We start from the raw sequence: 20,876 nt of genomic DNA, 5'->3' as shown, positions 1-20,876 counted from the left end.
GTTTTGTTTTTTGAAGAATTATGTTGCAAGAAATTGTAATACAGAAGCACACAAGCATCAAAGTGCACTTTCAGTGACGAACAAGTAACATTTGTCTAATTGTCTAAGCTCATATAGTGTAGGATGCAACGTATAAATTCTGCAAATTACACAATCAATTTTCAGTAGAGCTTTTCATAAAATTCACTGAAAACTTCGGCGTTTTTGCCATTCTGTCGTGAAATTGTGACGATTCCCACCATTCTTGAAGGGGGCATTAGGAGTGTTTTCATAGCGTGGGGGGAGGAGTTATGTAAATGACGAGCCGTTAGCTGAATAGATGCTCCAGCTTCTGTGAGCGGAGCGGGACACTTGCTGTTGAGAGCAGAGCTAGAGGACGATTAGAGAGTAGAAACCGCTGCGGACAACCAAAACACATCACTTTCACTCGAACCACCACACTCAAAAATGGCCTCAAAGTGTCCTAAGTGCGAGAAGACGGTGTATTTCGGTAAGTGATTCCCGGTTTAAGGGATCCAGGGTGTTTAAATTACTTTTTGGCTCGTTAGCTAAATATACTCATCACAGCCAATCGATGTAATTTTTATTTTTACATTAATCCTCTGAATTTAGAAATCCCATGAGCGGTGCTTTGAATAGGATATAAAATATTTTTGATATTTTTCAAAGTCCATTCATTGAAAATAAAAAGACAAACATTTGACCTAGCAGTAGCATTTACACTCATTTGCTAAAAATGGCTGATTTTTAAATGAGGTTCTGAATGTAAACATGAACTGGGTGTATTTTGTTTGAAGAATTTGTGAAACTGTAGCTAACTGTATAACTTAATGTATAATAATGTGTAAAGGAAAATCTCTTTCAGCTAAACCTCTTAACATGTCTTATTAGACTAAAGGTTGCTGACAAAGTAAATGATTCACAGAGAAATACTTTGATAAACCTAGAAGCTGACGTGAAAGTGGGGTTAGTGTAAACAAAAGACCCAATACGTGCAAACAAAGTGCAAACATTTAATAGATTTTATTTTTGTACACTAAATGCTTCTAACTTATGTGAATAGAAACATGCGCTGTTTACACTTGTCTACACAAGACTGGATGAATGATTTATCTTATTTCAACACTGATCTCTGGCATTTTTAATTTGTTGTGTTTGGTAAACATCCAAGCCTGGCAGTTGGCTTTGGAGAGTTGGCTGATGCAGGCCGTTGCCAAGAGTGCAGAAATGCCATATGCTGAGATTGCCCACTCAAGAGAGGAGCGGAGCAACATCATGCTGCGTCAGTGGGATGAAAACCTGAAAACATGCATCTTTCACATCTTTGTAAATAAAAATATGAAAACGAGACACCCACTTGAGCCGTGAGCTTCGACTCGGTCACAGTGAGAGTGATCGCACCTTATATTCATTGCAACAGATGTTTACAGTGCAAAGTAATCTACGCGCAGAGGGCTGGATTAAAGGAGAGCATTTACATCTGAAAGCTGCACTTGACATACTCACTCCTCAGTTTGTTTTTATTGCTGTTATGCAGTTGAACTTTTGAGTATTTCTGTGTTTGTGTTTGCCTGCATGCTGAGGAAAAAAAAATCTTGGGTACCGATCTGTTGTACACTTCACAGCACACATCTGAGCTGTTACGGGGGTCAAAACCAATTATGTTAGTGGATGGAAGTCCTCTTATGTAACACGGGTGGCAGTGAATATCCCAGCTGCTGCTCATCCTATGGGTCCCGAGAGTCATCGGCATGGAATAATATCAGCACAAATAAGATTTATTTTCCTCCAATACAAATTTTATGCACCGTACCCGTAATGCGCTGCAGTGGGTGAGTCACAGCTCCTTAGTGATGTGTGATGTTTCTTTATGTAACATGTTGAGATCCAGGCTAGCGGAGTTATTTTTGGTTGGGGTGTGTTATTGGGTGGAGAGCAATGAAGATGACGGCGTAGGCCTACTGGAAGCCAGTGCGTACTAAATCAACTGCACTCATCCAGCCAAGGAGATCAGGGGAGGTGCGAATGGAGGTATTATTAAAGTTTTAGCCATTTCAAGGGAGGCTGTGAAAACTATGACGAGACAAGGGAGAGGTCAGGGAGGGAGAAGAGTTTAGCTGCCCACAGGCTGAGCGTTAACATGTCAGTGATGAAGTTCAGATATTGTAGATGAGCTCAGTGGCTCCACCTACACACGCCCTCCTCTCAGCCATTTGGTTTTGCAGAGTGATGAAAAATGCAGAGCAGAGATCAATTTTCAGCTCTGCAAAACTGTTAAAGTCAGAGGAAAAGGCATGAATGGGGGTGTAACGTGGAAAATAAAAACTCTGTGCTTTAGAAATGCACCATGACATGTGTTGTTGATGGAGAAAATTGTCTATTTTCCATCTTATTTTGCTCTACCCCTTTTCTTCTTTTGGTGATGGTTTGTGGTGTGCTGTATAGATGGGCCCACCCTGCTGTTCCCCACCTGGTCTTCTTGCTGATTGGCTGAGTCCCACTGTAGGACTTTGGGGGTTGGGGACGTTATTTCAAGTGGCCTCGGTGAGCCGCAGTCTGGGATGGAAATTCTTTCGGTTTGGGGGAAAGGAGGGGTTTTTTATTATTATTTTCCTTTCAGTTTTAAGGGACAGCTGTCTTCCGGTGGTGACAGTTCAATTTCATTGCCACTCGATGCACATGTTGGAACGTTTTCTCTACTTTTGAAGCTTCTGCAGCCTAAAAGCGCAGGCTTATTTTTAAGAAACCCAAATAAGCAGTATCAGAAAAAGGAAGCTGCTCTTGGTGCTGGTATTAAAAGAATGCAAACATCTCAGAGATGGTCACTTCTTAATTGCAGGGCTTGCTTACTGAAATTCTCAGCGTCCACATTGCGGTGACGCGTCCGTTAGTTCCTGTGGTATGGAGATGCTCATAATACACGGGGGACTATTTGCTAACACTGTTGGCGTGTGAAGGAGGACAAAACGGCTCGCTGAGCTTGTTTCGAGCACCCAAGTTCAGCCGAGTGATGCAATTCTTGTGCATAACAAACGGGAGCAATGCATCTATGTGCAGCTAACTGAACAAATGAGAGCTTAATGGGAACTAATGGTGTTCTGCTGTGAGTTTCTCTTTTCTCTCTTTCATTCACTAGTCCTTCTCACTCTGGCTCTCTTTCCTCTTTTTTGGTCAGCGATGCCTCAGGCCCTGAATTCCTCTTCCTGGTTTATTTTTTTCTTGAAACTACAAGGACCGGGGGAAATGGGGTGAAATGGCTCGCCTTTATTTAAACTGAGACTCTCAAAGTGCTTCATGCATTATAATGAGAAAGGACATCTCTATTCACACAGGGCTCTTTCTGTCTCTCCGTACATTTGTCCTTCTAGTGAGACAGAATACTTTCGTCTCCTCAGTCTGACCACAGAGACCAGGGCACTGTTTCCCACACACCATCTTTTTTTTTTTTTTTTAAACCCCGCTTTTACCCCAAACAGCTACACAATACCCCTATTTTTTCCCCCTCACCTCTTCTATGTCGACGCTAGAGTACCCTGTTTTCCACTTGGCTGCCCAGTGGGCTGTGTGAATGTGCCTTTTCAGTTATGTAACATCATTTCTTGAGTTGTTGCCTCTTGTTCAGTGCCATTGCATAACCTATCAGCTCCTGTGTGCCACTCAATGAGAGTCCCTTTTCTCTGCCTTTTTGAGGCACAAATATGATCCCCTAATGGAGATGGCATTAAGCTGGGTGCTGACAATTGAGCTCCCCACTACCCCACCTCCCCACACAGGTCAAGCTTTCCAGCAGTGCGACCTGTTACATAACGGCACAGAGGAAACAAAGGTGGATGTGTGCATTTCACCCAAATAGCTTGCTCATTACAGTCCACAGTTCTAGAGATTGCATTATTACAACACGCCTTCTTTATATTTTTTACGAATAGATTTTGTTCAGCAAGCACAATTTGTTGTATTTATGTTCTAAATGTATCACTATGTTGAAGTCCTCTATACATAGAGAGTACATGTGCAGTCACGTGGCAGGTTTCCAGTAAAAACTGGAGGCTGATAAAACACAGAACACTAGGTGATAGATTGAAAATCATATAGATATGAGATATAGTTGGATAACAGGTTTTGTTTGTGTGAGATGGAAAAACTGGTAGAAGTTCAGAAGCAAAATATGATAGAGTGCAACAGAAACAGGCATGACGTACATGAACCATGTGACTTATTTGTCACTCAAGGTTAGAAAATCCAAGTTTGTTTGTCTTACCTAGTTAGACCATCACTAACACACTAGACTGTATATAAAAGATGGCGATAACCTCAAGATGTTGTTGTTGTTGTTTTAAGGCTCTTTTAAAGCCATTAGCATTTTGCTCGTTTTAGTGTTTTTGGTCATCTCAGGTTTATCTGGAGCCAAAAGTGAGGATATTTACTCATTTATATGCTTGTTAGGTAACAGGATGTGTTCACACTGCCTATTGGTGCTAAATAAAAAAGACCAAAGATATAAAACATTAGAATTTTAGTCTGTGTAACAGGAGTACAGATTTCTTGGATGGGCTGTTATTACAATTAACCATAGAGGAAGCCATATTCGCCATATTTGAAATGCTCTAAAAGCCTGGCACACAGCTAGCATCAACCTCCCAGACAAAGTGGCCGTGCCCCGATCATGCTTAAGTTTAGCCCTAATATAATTGAAAGAAGTCATTTTAACATGGGTTTATATGGATTGGCTTGATTTAAATCGCTGTAGGAACTGCACATTTTGCCAGTGGATATCAAATTTCTTTTTTTTCTGTTCGTGTTAACCAAAAAGTAGCCACTACAGATACATTTGCTACCCCAAATGGCTAATGCTGATGTTATTGTGAATGTTACCACTGGGTCCTTGTTATTAAAAATCACATGTCAATTTAAAAGTGTTGTGCACTTTCAAATCGAGGCACTCCAGTACACCACACTCTTCTGTTTTAATACTCCACTTTGCACAGCTCAGATGATTTCACTTAGCTGCTACATTTTCTGCCTCCGTCATATGATGTCTCTTTCCCTCAGGGGTTCATTATCAAAATTACCTCTGGCTGGAGCTAAAGAAATTTCAGTGATCCTGCCTACACTTCTGAATGCATTTCCTGCTACTCTAAGCTGTACATGCAGAATAGATCTTTAAGAAAACCCTGAAGCTGGGCTAAGTGTCCTGACTGGTTAGAGAAGAAATGTGGTGTAGGGGTAAGCATGCGTAGGGGTTTGGGGAGGGTGAGCATGTCACTGAGACAGACTGCGGTAAGGGTGCTTTGCCTGCGGCTCCTTTGACCAGCCCAGACAGGATGCGAGTCAACTGCAGTCCATTTACATCAGTCAACAGGATTCACGCGGTCGGCCTTTTTTTATTCACAGAGGGAGGGGAGAAGGGGAGAAAGCCTGGGGAGGAAACCTCGCCTTGGCTGAGGCGACAGATGACCTCCAGAGCTAAGTTTTGCTATGGGGTTGCATCAGCCAACAGGAGACTCATCCAAAAAAGTGCTTCCTACCCGCTCTTTAGCATGGCTCTCCACCCTGCGCTGTCACTGAGCACCACAGGGAACTGCAGACACACATTCGTCCTGAACAGATCAATTATGATGTTCGACACAGCAGTGTCAGGGTCAGCTTAGTTTTAGTTTAAACAGATTTAGCACTGGACAGTCTTAAAACCCTTTTCTTGTCAAGTGGGGATGGATTTTTTTTAAACAAATTATCCCTTAGAGCTTCCTTCCTTAACATGATTGTAAATTTTAAAGAAAACTTGCTGATGGCCACAGCTCTATCAAGCTAATAGAACAATGTGATTCCACTTAGGCAGGATAAAGATGCCACAAATGAACACATTCCTTACTTTAAAACTCCCCCAAAGTGACTTGTGAGGCTTAATTCCCCTGTGGGTGCAAATGAATGGCCATTGTCTTTAAGTTGAGTAAAAGGTCACAAGTCCTTGAGGGTGTTTGTACTTTAGAGAGCTGAACAGTAGGAGGATGCAGAGGAGGAAACACAGGCTGCTTATTTTTTTTCCTTTCTTACATCCCTCTGTGTACCCTTCACGCTTGAGTCCAACGTTCCCTTTGGGGCCCTTTACTCTGCCAGTCAGGTGTGTGGTGCTTATTAGGACATGCAGTCATCGTGCTGCTGCGACAAAAGCCAAAAAAGCGAAACACCCGCGTGGACTCAGCTGTCACTGATGGATGAAAAGAATGAGAAAAAGGATGGAGAGGGAGTATGTGTGTCTGTGTGTGTCTCTGCGTGCACATGCGCGTGTGTGTGTTTTGGTTTGTAAGTGTGTTTAATAGGGCTTTATTGTGGGAAAAGCTGAACAGATGGGTCCACATTACCAGAAGGTGCAACAAAACAGAAGCCGGCCAGCCATGAGTTCAAGATATTTACAATAACATCGGTTACATCATGACCATTACGAAACACTTGATCGCTTAAGCACTTGCAAAAATGTAAATAAGCTACTAATTTGATGTCTGCACGCTGCGTCAAGCTAATTCAGAGCACTTTCAAACAGCCGATTTTTATATACCTTTGGCTTTGATGCTGTAGAGTTCTCTTAAACATACAAACCAGAACCTGGTACAGTCAATTTAAAGAAAAAAAAGAAAAAAAAAAAAAATCTCATTGCAGAAATGAGCTCCAGCTGCATGCAGAGCTATGGCCCTGTTGTCTTCCTCTTTGTCAAACACATTAGATTTTCCCCCCACTGTACACTGATCGAATTATTGAGTGATAAGAGAGCACCCATATGCGATTCCAGAGCCTGGCCCCCCCCTGGCTGACATTCCTCCCGCACTGCATGGTGGGAGATCAGCTGGGTAAATGTTGTTCAGTACGTCGAGCCCCTTTTTCTGTTATGACTCCGAGTTAGGCAGCAGACAAATTTCCTCCTGACCCCGGGGTGAGTACATCAGGCTGTTGTCAGCTCTGATGTCTCGATGCAGCTCCTTCATTACTGTTGACAATCAAGCAAGTGTGATTAAGTCATTTGGAGAAATGGCCCCTTAATGTTCATTTCCTCTGAAGACCCCTTGTTAAAGTCCTGTTGCTTAACGTTCTGTGCAATTACCCGATGTTTGTAGACCATTTGCTGCAGGCCTTCTCCGGTGCCTCTCCCTTTATAGGCTGAGGAACTTTGTCTGAGCATAACAGCGTTCGGTCTTAATGCAGTCTGGTCCATAATGGCATCTTGTATCTGAACAAACAAGGTAAATCAAGTTATAACCTGCTTAAAGTTCTCTGAGGTACTACTGTGTTTGCAAGTGGAGCAGATATTCTTACCAGCTGAAACTCAATCACACAAGTAATTTGTTTTCAGACATCCTGAATCTACTTGATGTTGAATTGCTGTTTTTATCCTCTGCATTAGACGTCTTATGATTTCAATTCCCCAGGGAAAAGTTAGACACAAAGTTAGGATAATGATGCTGTGACTCCTAATAAAACAATAAGACCAGATTATTGGGTTGGGGATCCACTGGAGAGGATGTTAGTGCTGTAATTTCTTTATAAATGGGTCATGGGTTGTGCAGTACTTTATCTCAAGTTTTGTCTCCTTTACTTTGACTAATGCATAAATCAGTGAGAAGAGGGATCAGCAGCAGGCTCACTCGGTGATTTAAACCATATTGACAATGCAATCAGGGCATCCGAGCGCAGACTGAAGAGCTTAGACCAGGAATTTACAAATGAAGTTAAGCAGCTTACAGTGGTGCAGGTATCATATGGTTATAGTGATGACCTCCGTCCAGCACTCTTTCTCATTTAAAGCTCGGTGTTCCCGCAGTAGCATCATCTCTGTCAGGACTGCATCTGCATGGTGAAATTTATTTTCACTTCTAAGTTCAACAAATGAGGAGATTTTTTTTTTTTTTTTTTGCTTGAATGCAAATACTTTGCAGTAAATAACTGACGTCTAGGACACAAGGTCGTTGCCAAATACCAAGTTCCCACCCTTGAGATATTTTGCCAGGCTATTATTGCAGCTGTCTTTGGTTGATGCTTGTTTGTGGGCCTTTCTGTTTTTATTTTGCTGCTTCAACATAAAAGAGTAACCCAGTTCCACTGGCAGCCTTATGCTACAGTCGCACTAGGGAAAGCAACCAAATTATTGTGACCATGTGCAATGAACTTGTTGCCTTTGAACTGGTTGTTTCAAAGATGGAGACAAGGTCTGCGACCGTTCAGTCAGTTGGTGTCTTCAAAATGATGTTGGTGTGCCGAGATGGCAGTAAAATGGCAATAGCACGGAGCCAGTGTGCTATCAGTTTGGGTCACAGTTCACAATAACTACTTACAGAGTTCAGAGGTCATCCAGAACGTCAGTTAAAAAAACGAATTCAGAAATTCAGGCTACGTCCACACTAGCCCGGATAGATTTGAAAATGGCGTTTTCGTCCGAAAACGCTCCGCGTTCACACTAGCGTTTTCAGTCGTTTTCACAGAGTTGCGCGTCCACATTGAAACGGTCGAAAACGCTTACGTTCCAGTACTGCGCATGCGTGAAACGCAAGAAGATTCGACCTGCCTCATTTCTGTTTGCCGCTTATTTACTTTCTGGCTCTTTGAAACGTCGCGGCAGAATGTTGAAGAAAAGCACCGAGTTTTTTAAATGGACTAACAATGAGGTGGAGTTGTTGCAAAAGCGAGTGAGAATTAAAGAATTTGAAGAAAAGCTATCTGGAGCATGTACAGACTGATATTAAGCTTTAATAGGGCTGTCAAAATTGAGAGCAAACAAAACAACTGCTGTATGATGCCCTCCGCTATCTTAGTTTTATTGGTCACATGACTGCATCATATGACTAACACGTGTCATCGTTTTCAAAAGTCTGCGTTTTCGTGTCCACACAGCGACGCGAAAGCTTCGTTTTCAAAATGCTGCGTTTTCAAAATGCTGCGTTTTCCTTGTGCGAAAACGGCATCTCAGTGTGGAGGCCAAAACGGAGAGAAAACGATGCGTTTTCAAACGAAAACACATCAGTGTGGACGTAGCCTCAAAAATCTTCACTAATCTGCCTGAGAGTGATTGCAGTCAGCATGTTGAATGCCATTGTTTAAAGACAGTCTGCCTTCCACCAGGCAGCATGTCCCCTGTAATTAAAAGCGGTCGCCCAGAGGTTGAGGGTGTTGCTCAAGGTAAATCTCTTATATATGCATTCATTAAGCTGTTATTGACGCCTGTTGGTGTCGGTGTTTAACTCGCCAATGAAATCTTTCTTGCACCAAAGGCTGATTTTTGGCACTCCTAAAGGTCTCTTGCCGATGGCCTCATTTCCTATTATCAACCCTCTTTGGACCACGTATTAAGTTTCTTAGATCAGCTATCAAATGCAAGCTCAAGACTTGGTGTCATGTCACTATATCTTATGTCACATTTAATTTAGTTGGTGTGTTTTGGGTTAGGCAGCAGTCACACTCATTAATATTTGCAATCTACTGTGTGACAGTGGTGGTTCTTCACCCTGCTGTTTTCAGCCCCCGGCCAATTCAGCCATGAATTGTTGGTATTACTTCAGCTATAAAGCAAAAGCAGAAAGGAATGTCAGGTGAGGTGCTTCACCACTGTTCAGCAGTGATTTCCTTAAGGACTCCCATTGTTTACATCAAGTCATGGTGGAATCCTTTTTTTGTGTGTGCTTTTGAGTGTAGCAAATCGCATGTTGTCGTGAGAGAAGACAGTCTGGCTAAAAGGATTTGGCACATTCTCATCGGTGTTGACGGTGTAAATGTGAGTATCCGGAGAGGAGCCTGCTTCTTTACACAAGTGGGTGCATTTACCCTAATGTTGTTGCCGTAACCAGGTAGAGGAAAATGCGATGGCATTTTATTTGCTTTATTTGCACCCACACTGTTACTATTTTGGGATACTGAGACCATCTATCGTCCCTCGGCGCAGTCATTATGTAACTTTTATTTATTTATTTTAAATGTGGGTTTTTTTTTCCCCCTTTTCTTTTTGACATGCTTGTCAAATGACATACCCAAATCCAAATGATCTAGCTTTATTTTAGTGTTCGGGGGACGTAGATCCCCTCTACCTCCCCCCACTCTATAACTCCCCCCACTCTATATTCCCCCATCACATAACAGAGAGAGACAAGCTCACTCCTCTTACAACAGCAGCCGGCTTTTAAATCAGGGAGCCTTCAAACAGTGGACAGTCACTCATAGAGGAACAAGGACATGCTGGCGAGGCTGTGACGTCCGTTTCCATTCATACACTGACTTCAGATCTGTCTGGAGGTGTGTCTCTATTCATGAATCTGCCCTGGCAGGCTCCCTGTAGCCCATTTATGCAGCTTATTTTAACACTGGATACGTGTCAAGAAGTAGATTCGTGTCCTCAGATTTATGATGAAACAAATCAAACGCTCATACAGACAAGGCAGAGCCCTTATTGGTTGTATTTGCACTCTCTTCAAACATCATCTCGAGATACTATAAAGATGTGAAAGAAACCTGAAAAGGTACTAAACCGTGAAAATGCATGCGCTAACCCTGCAAACAGGTTAAAACAGCTTAAAAGGTCTTTCCTGTGAAGTATTGCTAGAGTTAAAGCTGAAACATCAAAAGGAGCTACAGTGTCCATGCGAATCTTTCTGTCACATGTATGTGCAGCAGCTACACATGTATCATTCTGCATCCCCCTCTTTCCACTATTCTCCAGGGCCTTGTTGTTGCCCTTTTTGTCTCATTGTTGTAACGGCCAGTGAAACTGTTTGTAAGTGGAAACCTCAGCAGGGTGTAATCAGATCTCCCAAAGCGATCCTTTCCACACGAAAGTCCAAATCTAATTTTTGTCATTCGCATCAAATCAAATCAAATTTAACTTGGTTATCCAAAGAACAAAGTTGATTTAATCAGACGAGCCCAAAATATAAAGACGCAGTAGAAAAATTAACAGAAGACGGTCGGTTCAAACAGCATTTCCAGAAGAAAGGCAGTGCATCATGACCTGAGATGTGCTATTGCTTCCAAAATGAGTAGGACGCACAGATACACAAGGCTCAGAACTTACTCTTTTGTCATATGGAAGTTTGCAATCATTGCAAATACTAATAAATTTTAGTGATATAAAAATAGACAAGTGCTTTCAGTACTTTCCTTGTTTTTTTTTTTCTCAAAGTCGAGAGTCTGCGTACCTTAAGTCTAGTCTTTATTAATCAAATTGTTGCTGAGAAGTGACCACAGTGCTCTTCTGATTTCAATTAGATGTAATAAAGAAATGCCTTCATAAAGCAAAAACTTATAACTTTAATGAGGTTTGGTCAGAAGACAATCTGTTCCAGCCTGAGACAGCGCTGCTATTTGTGATTGTCATTAAATGCACACAACCCGGTAAAATCATGCGTTACAGTAGTAAGCCGGGCTTCCATATCAAAGTGTCCTAGTGGAAGTTTGTGAATTCGGACAAATGTTTTGTCAGTGAGCTTCACCTAGCTAGCCAAGCTAACTCCTGTAGTAGTTCATCACATGTAGCAAAAGGACTGTTTCACGACTCAACATCTCAAATTTCTTAAGTCCTAAAAGAACATGAATTCCTGGTTTTATAGCACAGGAAGAAAACAACATCAGAAGGAATGAATGCATGCCTAATGTGCATATGTTTGTGTTTTTTCCAGTCCTGGGTATGTAAGGAAGCAGATTCCCGTATCCGGCTATTTGTGCCCTGCCTTGATAAGGGAAGGTGTTTCCTCTGCTGCCTCTGCGACTCCTTAGGGCTCATTGTGTTGAAGCAGTGGTGATTTATTATTGGAAAGTGTATAATAAGGCTCCCTGGCTTGTCTACAGGGCCAGTTCGACTGGGTGACTCGGAGGAGGGGGGTGGGGGGGGGGGGGGGGGGGGTAATGCAGTTGGAGGACCGCCTCCAGCATCCAGCAGGATGGGTATACTGTGAATCGGGGGATGGGTGTTTGTGGGTGTAACACAAAAGAATTGGGTTAGATGTTGGCAACCCCCTGCTGCTAACGCTGGACTGGGACTAACACAGCTGTCCGTCTATCCTTCGGTGACATCATCACAGCATCCTGTGCGGTACACAGGCATTCCCACTCTCCCCACCTCCTATACCAACACCCCACTCTCCCCTCATCCCCAGTTGGCATGTTGACAGGTTTTCCATCAGGCCACAGAGATACAGTACGAGGTTATTGTGGAGAGTGAAGCAATGAGGGACGTCATTCCTCCAGGCGATGACTGATTGAACAGCACGCACAAAGCCCAACACAGCTGATGGGGGAAATAAAAGGCTGTTGTTTCAAGTAATCTATATAAATGTTGTTTTATGCCCGTGGTTGCACTCACGCACTTCTTCTTTCTTTGTTTTTTGTCTTTCTTGTGCAGCTGAAAAGGTGTCATCACTGGGGAAGGACTGGCACAAACTGTGCCTCAAATGCGACCGCTGCAACAAGCTGCTGAACGCCGGGGGCCACGCTGAGGTCAGTAAGAGCTAACGGTGCTGCTGTGTGCTGCTGATGTACATGCGTGCAAATTCTTATCTGGTTCTTCAGCTAAGCATTTGCCCCCATCATCTGTTAATCTCTTCTGTTTAGTTTTCCATTAGGTGTTTTGCTCTAATGGCCCACAGAAATTCATGAGGTGCCACAGTAAAGTGGCCAATTTTGGCATGTTAGAAGTTGAAATCAGAAGACTGTTTTTGCTTGATGAATAACAAACGTGAGGTTATTATTGCCAAACAGCTTACAGGAATAATCTGGTTTGCAAACTGATTAATATGGAAGAAAGATTATTTTGTAGTTTGCTTCACATTTGAGACACTTTTGCTTTTATTTTTATTTATTGCTAAAATATAACTTTCTGCTGGCAATGCAATTGAATTGGGGGGGCTCTGTATCTGCAGGCGAGACAGTGATATGGCACTCAGCACTGATGTGAATTACTATAATTAAAGTTGTCCTCTTTAATTAGCGACTGATATGCTATTTATGAACTAGTCTTCTGTTAATGCAAGTTCCATTTCCAGTAGTAGCCTTTTTTTCTGCAAGTAATAATCGCAGCACAGTACAGATGGCCAGAAAGAATCAAAAGTCTGCAACATTACTAATTGACACAAGACGTTTGGCTTTTCCACAGTGAGTTTTTGCATTTTGAGGGAAACTTAAAAAAGGTGTCTTAACCTCAAATATTTAAAATCTCATTAAACTTAAAGAATACAGTCTTTTCAAATCGAAGCTTTGTATTTGGGGGGGGTTTATTTCACTGACCTTTTGTAATTTTTGCAGGAAACTGCTCGGGGGATGTCCCTTTTCCTTCCTTGTTTTATGTCTGGTTGCATCTGTCAATATGTTTTGTCCCCATGGGAATTTGACCCTCTTTAGTCCTGCAGGATGAGTCGCTTTCAGATCCTTCCTCTCAGTCTTGCGTAACCAAACCACTCTATCGTGTCTCAGCATACTGTAGTTTCCCCTGACTATTCACTATCTGGCACCTTCACCCTGGGGGTTTTCTTATCTCGCCCTTTTTATTTGCCTTTCATAGACTGGCCGACAATTCAATTTCACCTTCTTGGATGTCACTCAGACACCTTTTTGAGTCTCTCACTTTGGTTAAGGAGGATATGATCTCAGCCTCTTTGTACACAAAACCAATTTGCCTGCAGACCGCAAAGGATGCAGCTCTGCTGTTTTAATCTCTTTGTGATTACAGTAATGTAGTAGTCACACAGTCTCTCTGAGGCCTGCACTCTCTCTGCCCACCATCCTCTCCGTCCTCCCTCTCTCTCCATGGACGGCATCCAAACCCAAACTAGTCCATGTGACATTTCATATTTTAAAAAAATGTAAAGGGACTGTGGGATTGCCTGGGAGAGGGTTTGATGTCATCTCAAACCTGGTATGCAGAGGGTTGTGAACTCCTTCTTTAAAAGGAGTCAAAGGGACAGGATGAAGCCCAGTGCGGTCAGTTGTTTGTGGGCTACAGGAAGGAAGCAGCTCTCTCTGGTTCATGCAGTGACCAGCAATCAAAGAGTTAATGTGAAAAGTCTCCACATTGGACCTTGAATGTGTGTAAATGTGGCACTGATGAAATGAATGAGGGTTAACCGAATGGAAATTAAGCAACTTGCAGTAAAGAAGGTGAAACTGTCTGGGGAAAAATGCTGAAATGCTGGAAACCTGTCATCCTAAAACACTTACAGTGCAACATGTGCTGTGTATAAAATGAGGGGAAACAACGGAATGTGAGAAGTCTGAAGTTAATCCACCTTCCTTTTAGTGTTTCACATGGCACCTCCAGTCCAGCGCAACAGTGAGAAGTTGTTGAGGTACAGAGAATAACAGGAGGATAAAAAAAGGTCAGGAAAGAATAGAAATTTGAGAAGAATAGATGGAAAAGACAGATTTAAACTTCAGGATGTAGGAGTTTAACTGCTGGGAACAGAGTGGGTCGTTCTGCGATGGATAATCCAGTTTCAGGGCCTCTTTGGCTCTGGATGGGTTATGTCTGGTGCCATAGGGGGACTCTGTACATGAGGCTGTTAACAGTACACTCTTGACAGAGGAGCCCTTTGTTTTCTGAGAAAGTCACCGCTGCTTACTCATAGCCTGGCATCGGCACCCCTACCTTCGTGGATCTCGTAAGTGTTTAACAGGAAGCGTGAAAGGAGTGTGTGGCTGCTTTAACAGTAGCTGATCCTGTCCCGGTTGATATATTATTAAAGCTGAAAGAGCAGGCTTTTTTTTTTTTTTTTTTTTTTTCGCTCTTAGAAAAGGAGCTCATGTGGCCAAAGCAGAGGGGATTGTGGGTATGTGCGTTGTTTAACGTCAAATGCCTGTTTTTGTGGGGTCTTTTCTTGTTTTTTTCACCTCTACCACCCTGAGCCTGGCACCTAGCCTGCTGAATTACTTGATTCTTCTCATCTATGGGCATTGAGCTCTGGACCAGTGGCCACCCTGGCTCTCAGCCCTGATCCCCTACCCAGGCTGGTCACATGCTCCTGCATTGAGCGCCACATTCCCAGCATGCATCAGCAACAGGCCATTTTTGACTAGATTTTTTTTTTTTTTCTCCCCTTCCTCAAGTGGAAACTCACAGCGCTCCCGCATATGCAGACACATGGCTCACTGTGAAGTGTGGCGTGAATTTATCAACACAGGCCTGTTACTTGGATACGGCCACTGTCATCAAAGTAACCTGTGACAGTGACATCATCATTAGGAAGAAATGAGATGGAGGGGGAAAATGAACAGGAGTCAGCTCCATTTTTGGATATAGTCACTCCATCTTTTCATACACCTAAATAAAAGACCAAAATGTGACGTCAGAAAGGAGTGTCAGAAATATGACTTCTCAGAAATGTCACGCCCAGTTTTCCCTTTTGCGTCAGTATATTTTTTTTGTCCTTTATATGCATGTTGTATCAGTTTGTTTCATCCATAAGTCATGGTGTTTTTCTCTTTCTCCTGCAGCATGATGGAAGGCCCTACTGCCACAAACCATGCTATGCTGCCCTCTTTGGGCCAAAAGGTGAAGTGCAAGTCAACTCCACATACTTGAGTTCCTGTCAGGTCTTTGTACACCATGTTATCACGTCTTAATAAGCACATAAATAAGCAAAAAGATATATGGAAAATTGGTTGATTTATCAGGAAAAATAAATCTGTTGTGTTTTTCCACATTTCTTTGCATTTCTGTGTTGCTGTTACTGACCTCTCCACCAGAGTCCACCCCTCACTTCACTCTTATACATTTGCAGGTGTGAACATTGGTGGAGCAGGTTCATATGTGTATGATACTCCTGCCAACAACAACGTGTCTCCCACCAGTGTGGATTCAGCCTCCAAAGCTGAAGAGAAGCGTGCTTACGCACCCAAGGCACCATCAAAAGGTAAACAGGAAAGTGTATTCATGCTGCAAATTTGTGGCTCTTTCAGCTGGTAGGATTTTTTGGGGGGGTTTTCTCCCCACCCGATGAAGATTTGAGTGTTTGCAAGGAGCTGCTGGTCAGAAGGGAAGCGGCTGACTCAGTGATAAGAAAGACGGTGTGCAAAGTCTCTTGAGGTTTGAAGGGGATTTTTTTCAGATGTGTCAGACAAGAGAAGATGCAAAAGTATTTAAATAGTGTGGATTCAGTTGTTTGGTATTTCTCTAAACTTTCATTATGTGAGAGCTACGTTTGGGCAGTAGATGATATGAAGATGTGAACTCGTATCATTTCAAAATCAGGAAAGTTGAAAGAAGGTTTTATAGTTTCTTGAAATATAAAGAGGAAAGGTTCTTGTAGTTAAGGTCAGGTGTTGCACGTTGTCTTTGCCTTTTGAATCCATCTGCTGTTTGCAGCAGACCAAATGATTGGCTCCTGCAGGAAGGTGTTTAAAACTGGCAACCAGAGTATCTAAATCAGCAGCATTAGTGTCTTTACTCAATATTGAATCACCTTGTTGTTGAATTGTGCTATACAAATAAACTTGCCTTGCCTTGCCTTGCCTATTGTTCCCTTGAAGTGTGTAAAAGCTGCTTAGCACTTGGTCCGTTTTTATTTTTATTACCCTATGTTATTAGTTGACTAAATTTTACACCTGGGAAAACAGGTGGTCGTTTATTTAACCGTTCCCCTTTGCTTTGCCACTATTGTAATGTGTCTGTAATGTGTCAACAGCTGGCAGCATCACCACTTTTTCTGGGGAGGCCAACCTGTGCCCTCGGTGCAACAAGAAGGTGTATTTTGGTAAGTAGTTTCACGCTTCCAGGAAACGGGGTACTAAGAAACGTGTCTGAGCAAGAAGGTGTGAATCTGCGAAGTGGTTGCTACAGTGTGTCACCAGGGTTGTATACATTTGTGTGTGTTTTCCACCGTAGCCGAGAAGGTGACATCACTGGGCAAGGACTGGCATCGCCCCTGTCTGCGCTGCGAGAGGTGCAGCAAGACTCTTGCTGCTGGCAGCCACGCAGAGGTGAGAAAAATGGGTGTTTTGGCGGAAGGAATTGAGAACAGAAAAGTGGAAAAACTGAAGAGTTGAGAAAAGAAGTGTCAAAAAGAAAATGAGGCAAAACATCTTGAATATGAGAAGAACGTACTCTTTGTATTCCTAACCTAAAATCTCTTAAATTAGCAGGTTTGCTACATATAATCCAAATCTGAATTGTCAAGTTTGCCCTTAAAAAGCTTATCTAACACTCACTGGTTTAAAAATATTAGACAGTATTAACAGTATGGCAGTTAATGCTTTACACAAATAAAGAAGAAATGATTTGATATGGGGGCAGCACAGTGGTAGGCACCATCGCCTCACCGTGTGTGGTGCTTGCATGTGCCTGCGTGGGTTTTCCTCCCCCACTCCAAAGATGTGGGTGTCTGAACTGTCGGGTATACCGACAACAAATAGATCTGCTCATTTGCAGAAGTAAATTAACTAATCTTTCTAAAATAAAGCAGAAATGAGAGCTGTCACCCTTTTCTTATTGTTATGGTCGTGTTAATCTTTCTTTTCTTTTTACATTACAGCATGATGGCCAGCCCTACTGCCACAAACCATGCTATGCTGTTCTCTTTGGGCCCAAAGGTAACCGCTAGGGGGTGCTGTCAACCCACCAGTTATCAGCTACACTTGAAGCAGAATGTCTGAGCTGCACATGTTGCACATTTCAGTTGTTTCATCATAAGTTTGTATGCTTCACAGAAGCTTCCTCCACTCCGAGGTTAAAAATACAGGAAATGCGTCGCAACCTGTCCTGCTCATGTCGTAGCTTTGCCTCTCCCTCTTGATTAACCCCTGACTCCCACTGCTGTGTCCCTGTGGTTTTTCCAGGTGTGAACACTGGTGGTGTGGGCAGCTACATCTATGACAAGGAGCCCAGTGCAGTGACCCAGCCTTGAGCCTTTTGTCCCCTCAGCCTCACCTCTTTTCTCCACTCGACACTGACCATCAACCGCAGTATTATTTGTAGCCTCTTTTCTCTTCCCCACTTGTGTGTCCGTACCTGAGACAACCAGCCTTCTGCTCCAGATCTTCTCCTAAGTCTCTGCTTTTCCCCTTTGCGCTAGCTGGATCAGATTTAGCTACACAAGGAATGATTCATTGACTACAAATGCTGCCTACACATGTGTTAAATGTATTTGCTGCAGGAGCACAAAACACATCAAGCATTCCCACATTAATGATATTGCACACCAGCAATGTTTACACATTTCTAAAAGTATATGAACACGATAAATGTCAATAGATTAAAACATAAACGTCTTAAATTTTCTAATATTTTACCCACAAAACAGCCTGACCAACAAATGTTTTTGATCATGCATGCTTATTTTAAAGAAAAAAAACAATCAGAATGGGATTCTCAGGTGTGCAAAAAAGTGCATTGTGGGTAAGGGAGGTGCAGGTCTTTACTGTGACGTGCTGACAGCCTTAGGAATTTCACCTCGTGGGTGCTGCAGACACTGGTGGTGCTCTGTAGCACGTTGCCAATAAATCTGTGTTTTACAAATGCCATATTTTTAGTTTGGCCACCTGACAACATTCCTCATGTGAAGGGGAAAAAAATCAATTTTGTTTGGAGAAGAGGGGAAAAAAGTCCCGATATGATGTTTAGAAGGTGGGAATGTGGATGTCGGAGCCGATTGTTGATGATTTTTCAGAACTGAGCAAATAAACTGTATGTCAGAATCTGGATAATAATATATGATGTGCTAATACATAACAAATGTTCTGACCCAGTTATATACGTGAAGTCTTAGTGAAGTTTAAGGAAGGTTGGGCTGCAGACAAACCTGTATTTATTCTTTTCATTCAAGTCCTTTGAGTTTCAAGCCACTGAAGCCCTCCTGGGACTGATTTTTGTTTTGTTTTCTTTTTTGAAGGAGGTCAAATGAGGCTGCATAAGCTGTATAAATCTCTACGATCAAGATTTTTATTATTATTATTTTCAAAGAAGTAACCCTGCTGTTATTTTTCCGAGAGATGACGCATTATTTGAAGTATTATATTTCTTGCCATTAATGAACAAAGTAGAGTAGCTTGTAGAAAGAATAAGACTGCAGACAAGTCATTCTGTAAGAATGTGCATCCTAGTATTACTGTATGACTGTTACTGTGTTTGTTTATTACCTGTTGTACATCGTAGGGCTTAACAGACCCTGCAGGGCTCGCTGTTCATAGAGCCGAATCGCCCTGCCACATTCATCTTTTTAATCCCTTGGATAAATATTGCAGAAAGTCTTCATTTGCGTGTGACAGATTCTCCACTCCCTTTTTCTGTTCATGAATTGCAATAAACAAAACACTACACATGGTGTGAGTTTGTGGTATTTTCGTCTCGTTTGTTCTCCTAAGATGGATTATGTAAGTGTTTGTGCTTTTGCTTCAGGGGAAAGTTATGTGTCTGCTTTTAAATAAGAGCCAGGGAGCATCAGTACAGGAAAATGAATGCAAAACATTATTAAAGTAAATGAATCGGTTGATAACCTTCTCGTAAGTAGTGTGTAGAGTTTAAGTAGTGTGGTTTATGGCACAATTTAATGTGTTTTATATTAAGGAAAGACATATGAAGTGTTTTACAGACTTCCAGTTTTCTTGTGTAATGACATATTTGTACTTGACAAAATACTGTGTTGCACATGTGCTAGTTTAATTGGTGACATCTGTGTTACAGCTTGGTGTATGTATATGATACTGTCAGTATCATGTTACTTTCAAGTCTAGTATTTAGCATGGATAAGCAGTATAAATGTGTACTGAATGGGTAAATCACTGTAGCTGGAATCGATACAAAGCAATTTTAAGCATTATTAATGTACAGCAACAATTGTTTTTTTTACTGTTTTTGCTGCACAGTCTGAAAGGCCTCGAGTATTATCATCACCCTGCATGGCAGGGGGCGTGACCGCCCGTTTTTGTGCGTGTGATAACTTGAGAGAGCTGTCACCTGGGATTGCCCTCTAATAGGTCAAGTTCAGAGGGCAAGTCTTTTGAAAAGCTTGTGAATGGGATAACTGAAAAGGAAAGTCGGGAATTTCAAATTAATACCATGGGTGCAGCTACTGGGAGGCTGAGGAGCAGCACTGGTACGGGCCAGTATTTTTTCCATTTGTTTCAATTTGGCCTTTAAGGCCATGACAAAAGGATTTTTGTCAGTTTAAGAACCTAATTTATTAAACTAACGTAGACATATACAAAATTAATGAGCTGTGCAAATCAGTAAGATCAGTGGTGCAGGGTGTGTATGGGTGTAGATGAACACGAGGCAGAATGGAGTGCCAGCCACAGCTTTAATGTCCGGGAGCAGGGAGCAGGTGTTCCCAGTTCATACCGATGAGCTTTTGCTCAGGAGGAAGCTGGAACCCGTGCAGTGCAGAAGATATTTCTATGCATCAGCATGCCTGCAGAGGGAACGAGTTAACAGCTTTGCACATTTGAATATGTAGTTTTCAGCATGTCGAAACACTGTAACTATTATTCTTCCCATATTTACTTGATATTGGAGTCATTGTCCATGATGCAAATCTCCTGTTTCGCTACATCCCACGGGTGCTCTACTGGACTGGGATCTGGCCCTTTGACATCCTTTCAGCTTCGTGACATGATGTGTTATCCGGCTATAAGCTGTGCTAATGCAGGGACGGACATGGTCAGCAACGATGCTCAGGTAGGCTGGGGCATTTAAAGTACGCCTAACTAAGGGACCCAAAGTATGTAACTACAATTCCTTTCACCACCAGCTACCTGAACTTTCGAAACAAGGCAGGATGGATCTCTGCTTTCATGTTGTTTACACTAAATTCTGACTCTACAATCTAAGTCGCAGCAGAAATCACAGCTCATCACACAAAGCACCATTTTTCCATTTTCCTGTTGTAGAATTTTGTTGAATTCTAGCCTCAGTTTCCTGTTCT

The 20,876-nt window shown here is 42.3% G+C and overlaps 1 protein-coding gene across 1 annotated transcript; it reads left to right on the top strand.

Moving 5' to 3' along the window:
- The first annotated feature begins 316 nt into the window (after window positions 1-316).
- crip2 (cysteine-rich protein 2) lies at window positions 317-19,277 on the top strand. The gene is made up of 8 exons (XM_006798786.3): window positions 317-490; window positions 12,371-12,465; window positions 15,454-15,511; window positions 15,741-15,872; window positions 16,644-16,712; window positions 16,844-16,938; window positions 17,490-17,547; window positions 17,794-19,277. The coding sequence occupies exons 1-8, from the start codon at window positions 448-450 to the stop codon at window positions 17,859-17,861; spliced, it is 618 nt and encodes a 205-aa protein (XP_006798849.1). The 5' UTR covers window positions 317-447; the 3' UTR covers window positions 17,862-19,277.
- The last annotated feature ends 1,599 nt before the right edge of the window (window positions 19,278-20,876 follow it).

This window comes from Neolamprologus brichardi, chromosome 19 (assembly GCF_056152115.1).
Source record: "Neolamprologus brichardi isolate AB-2024 chromosome 19, ASM5615211v1, whole genome shotgun sequence".
In the NCBI taxonomy this organism is placed as follows: Eukaryota; Metazoa; Chordata; class Actinopteri; order Cichliformes; family Cichlidae; genus Neolamprologus; species Neolamprologus brichardi.
The sequence above is the reverse complement of the archived record's forward strand: the minus strand, read 5'-3'. Positions and strand labels throughout refer to the sequence as shown.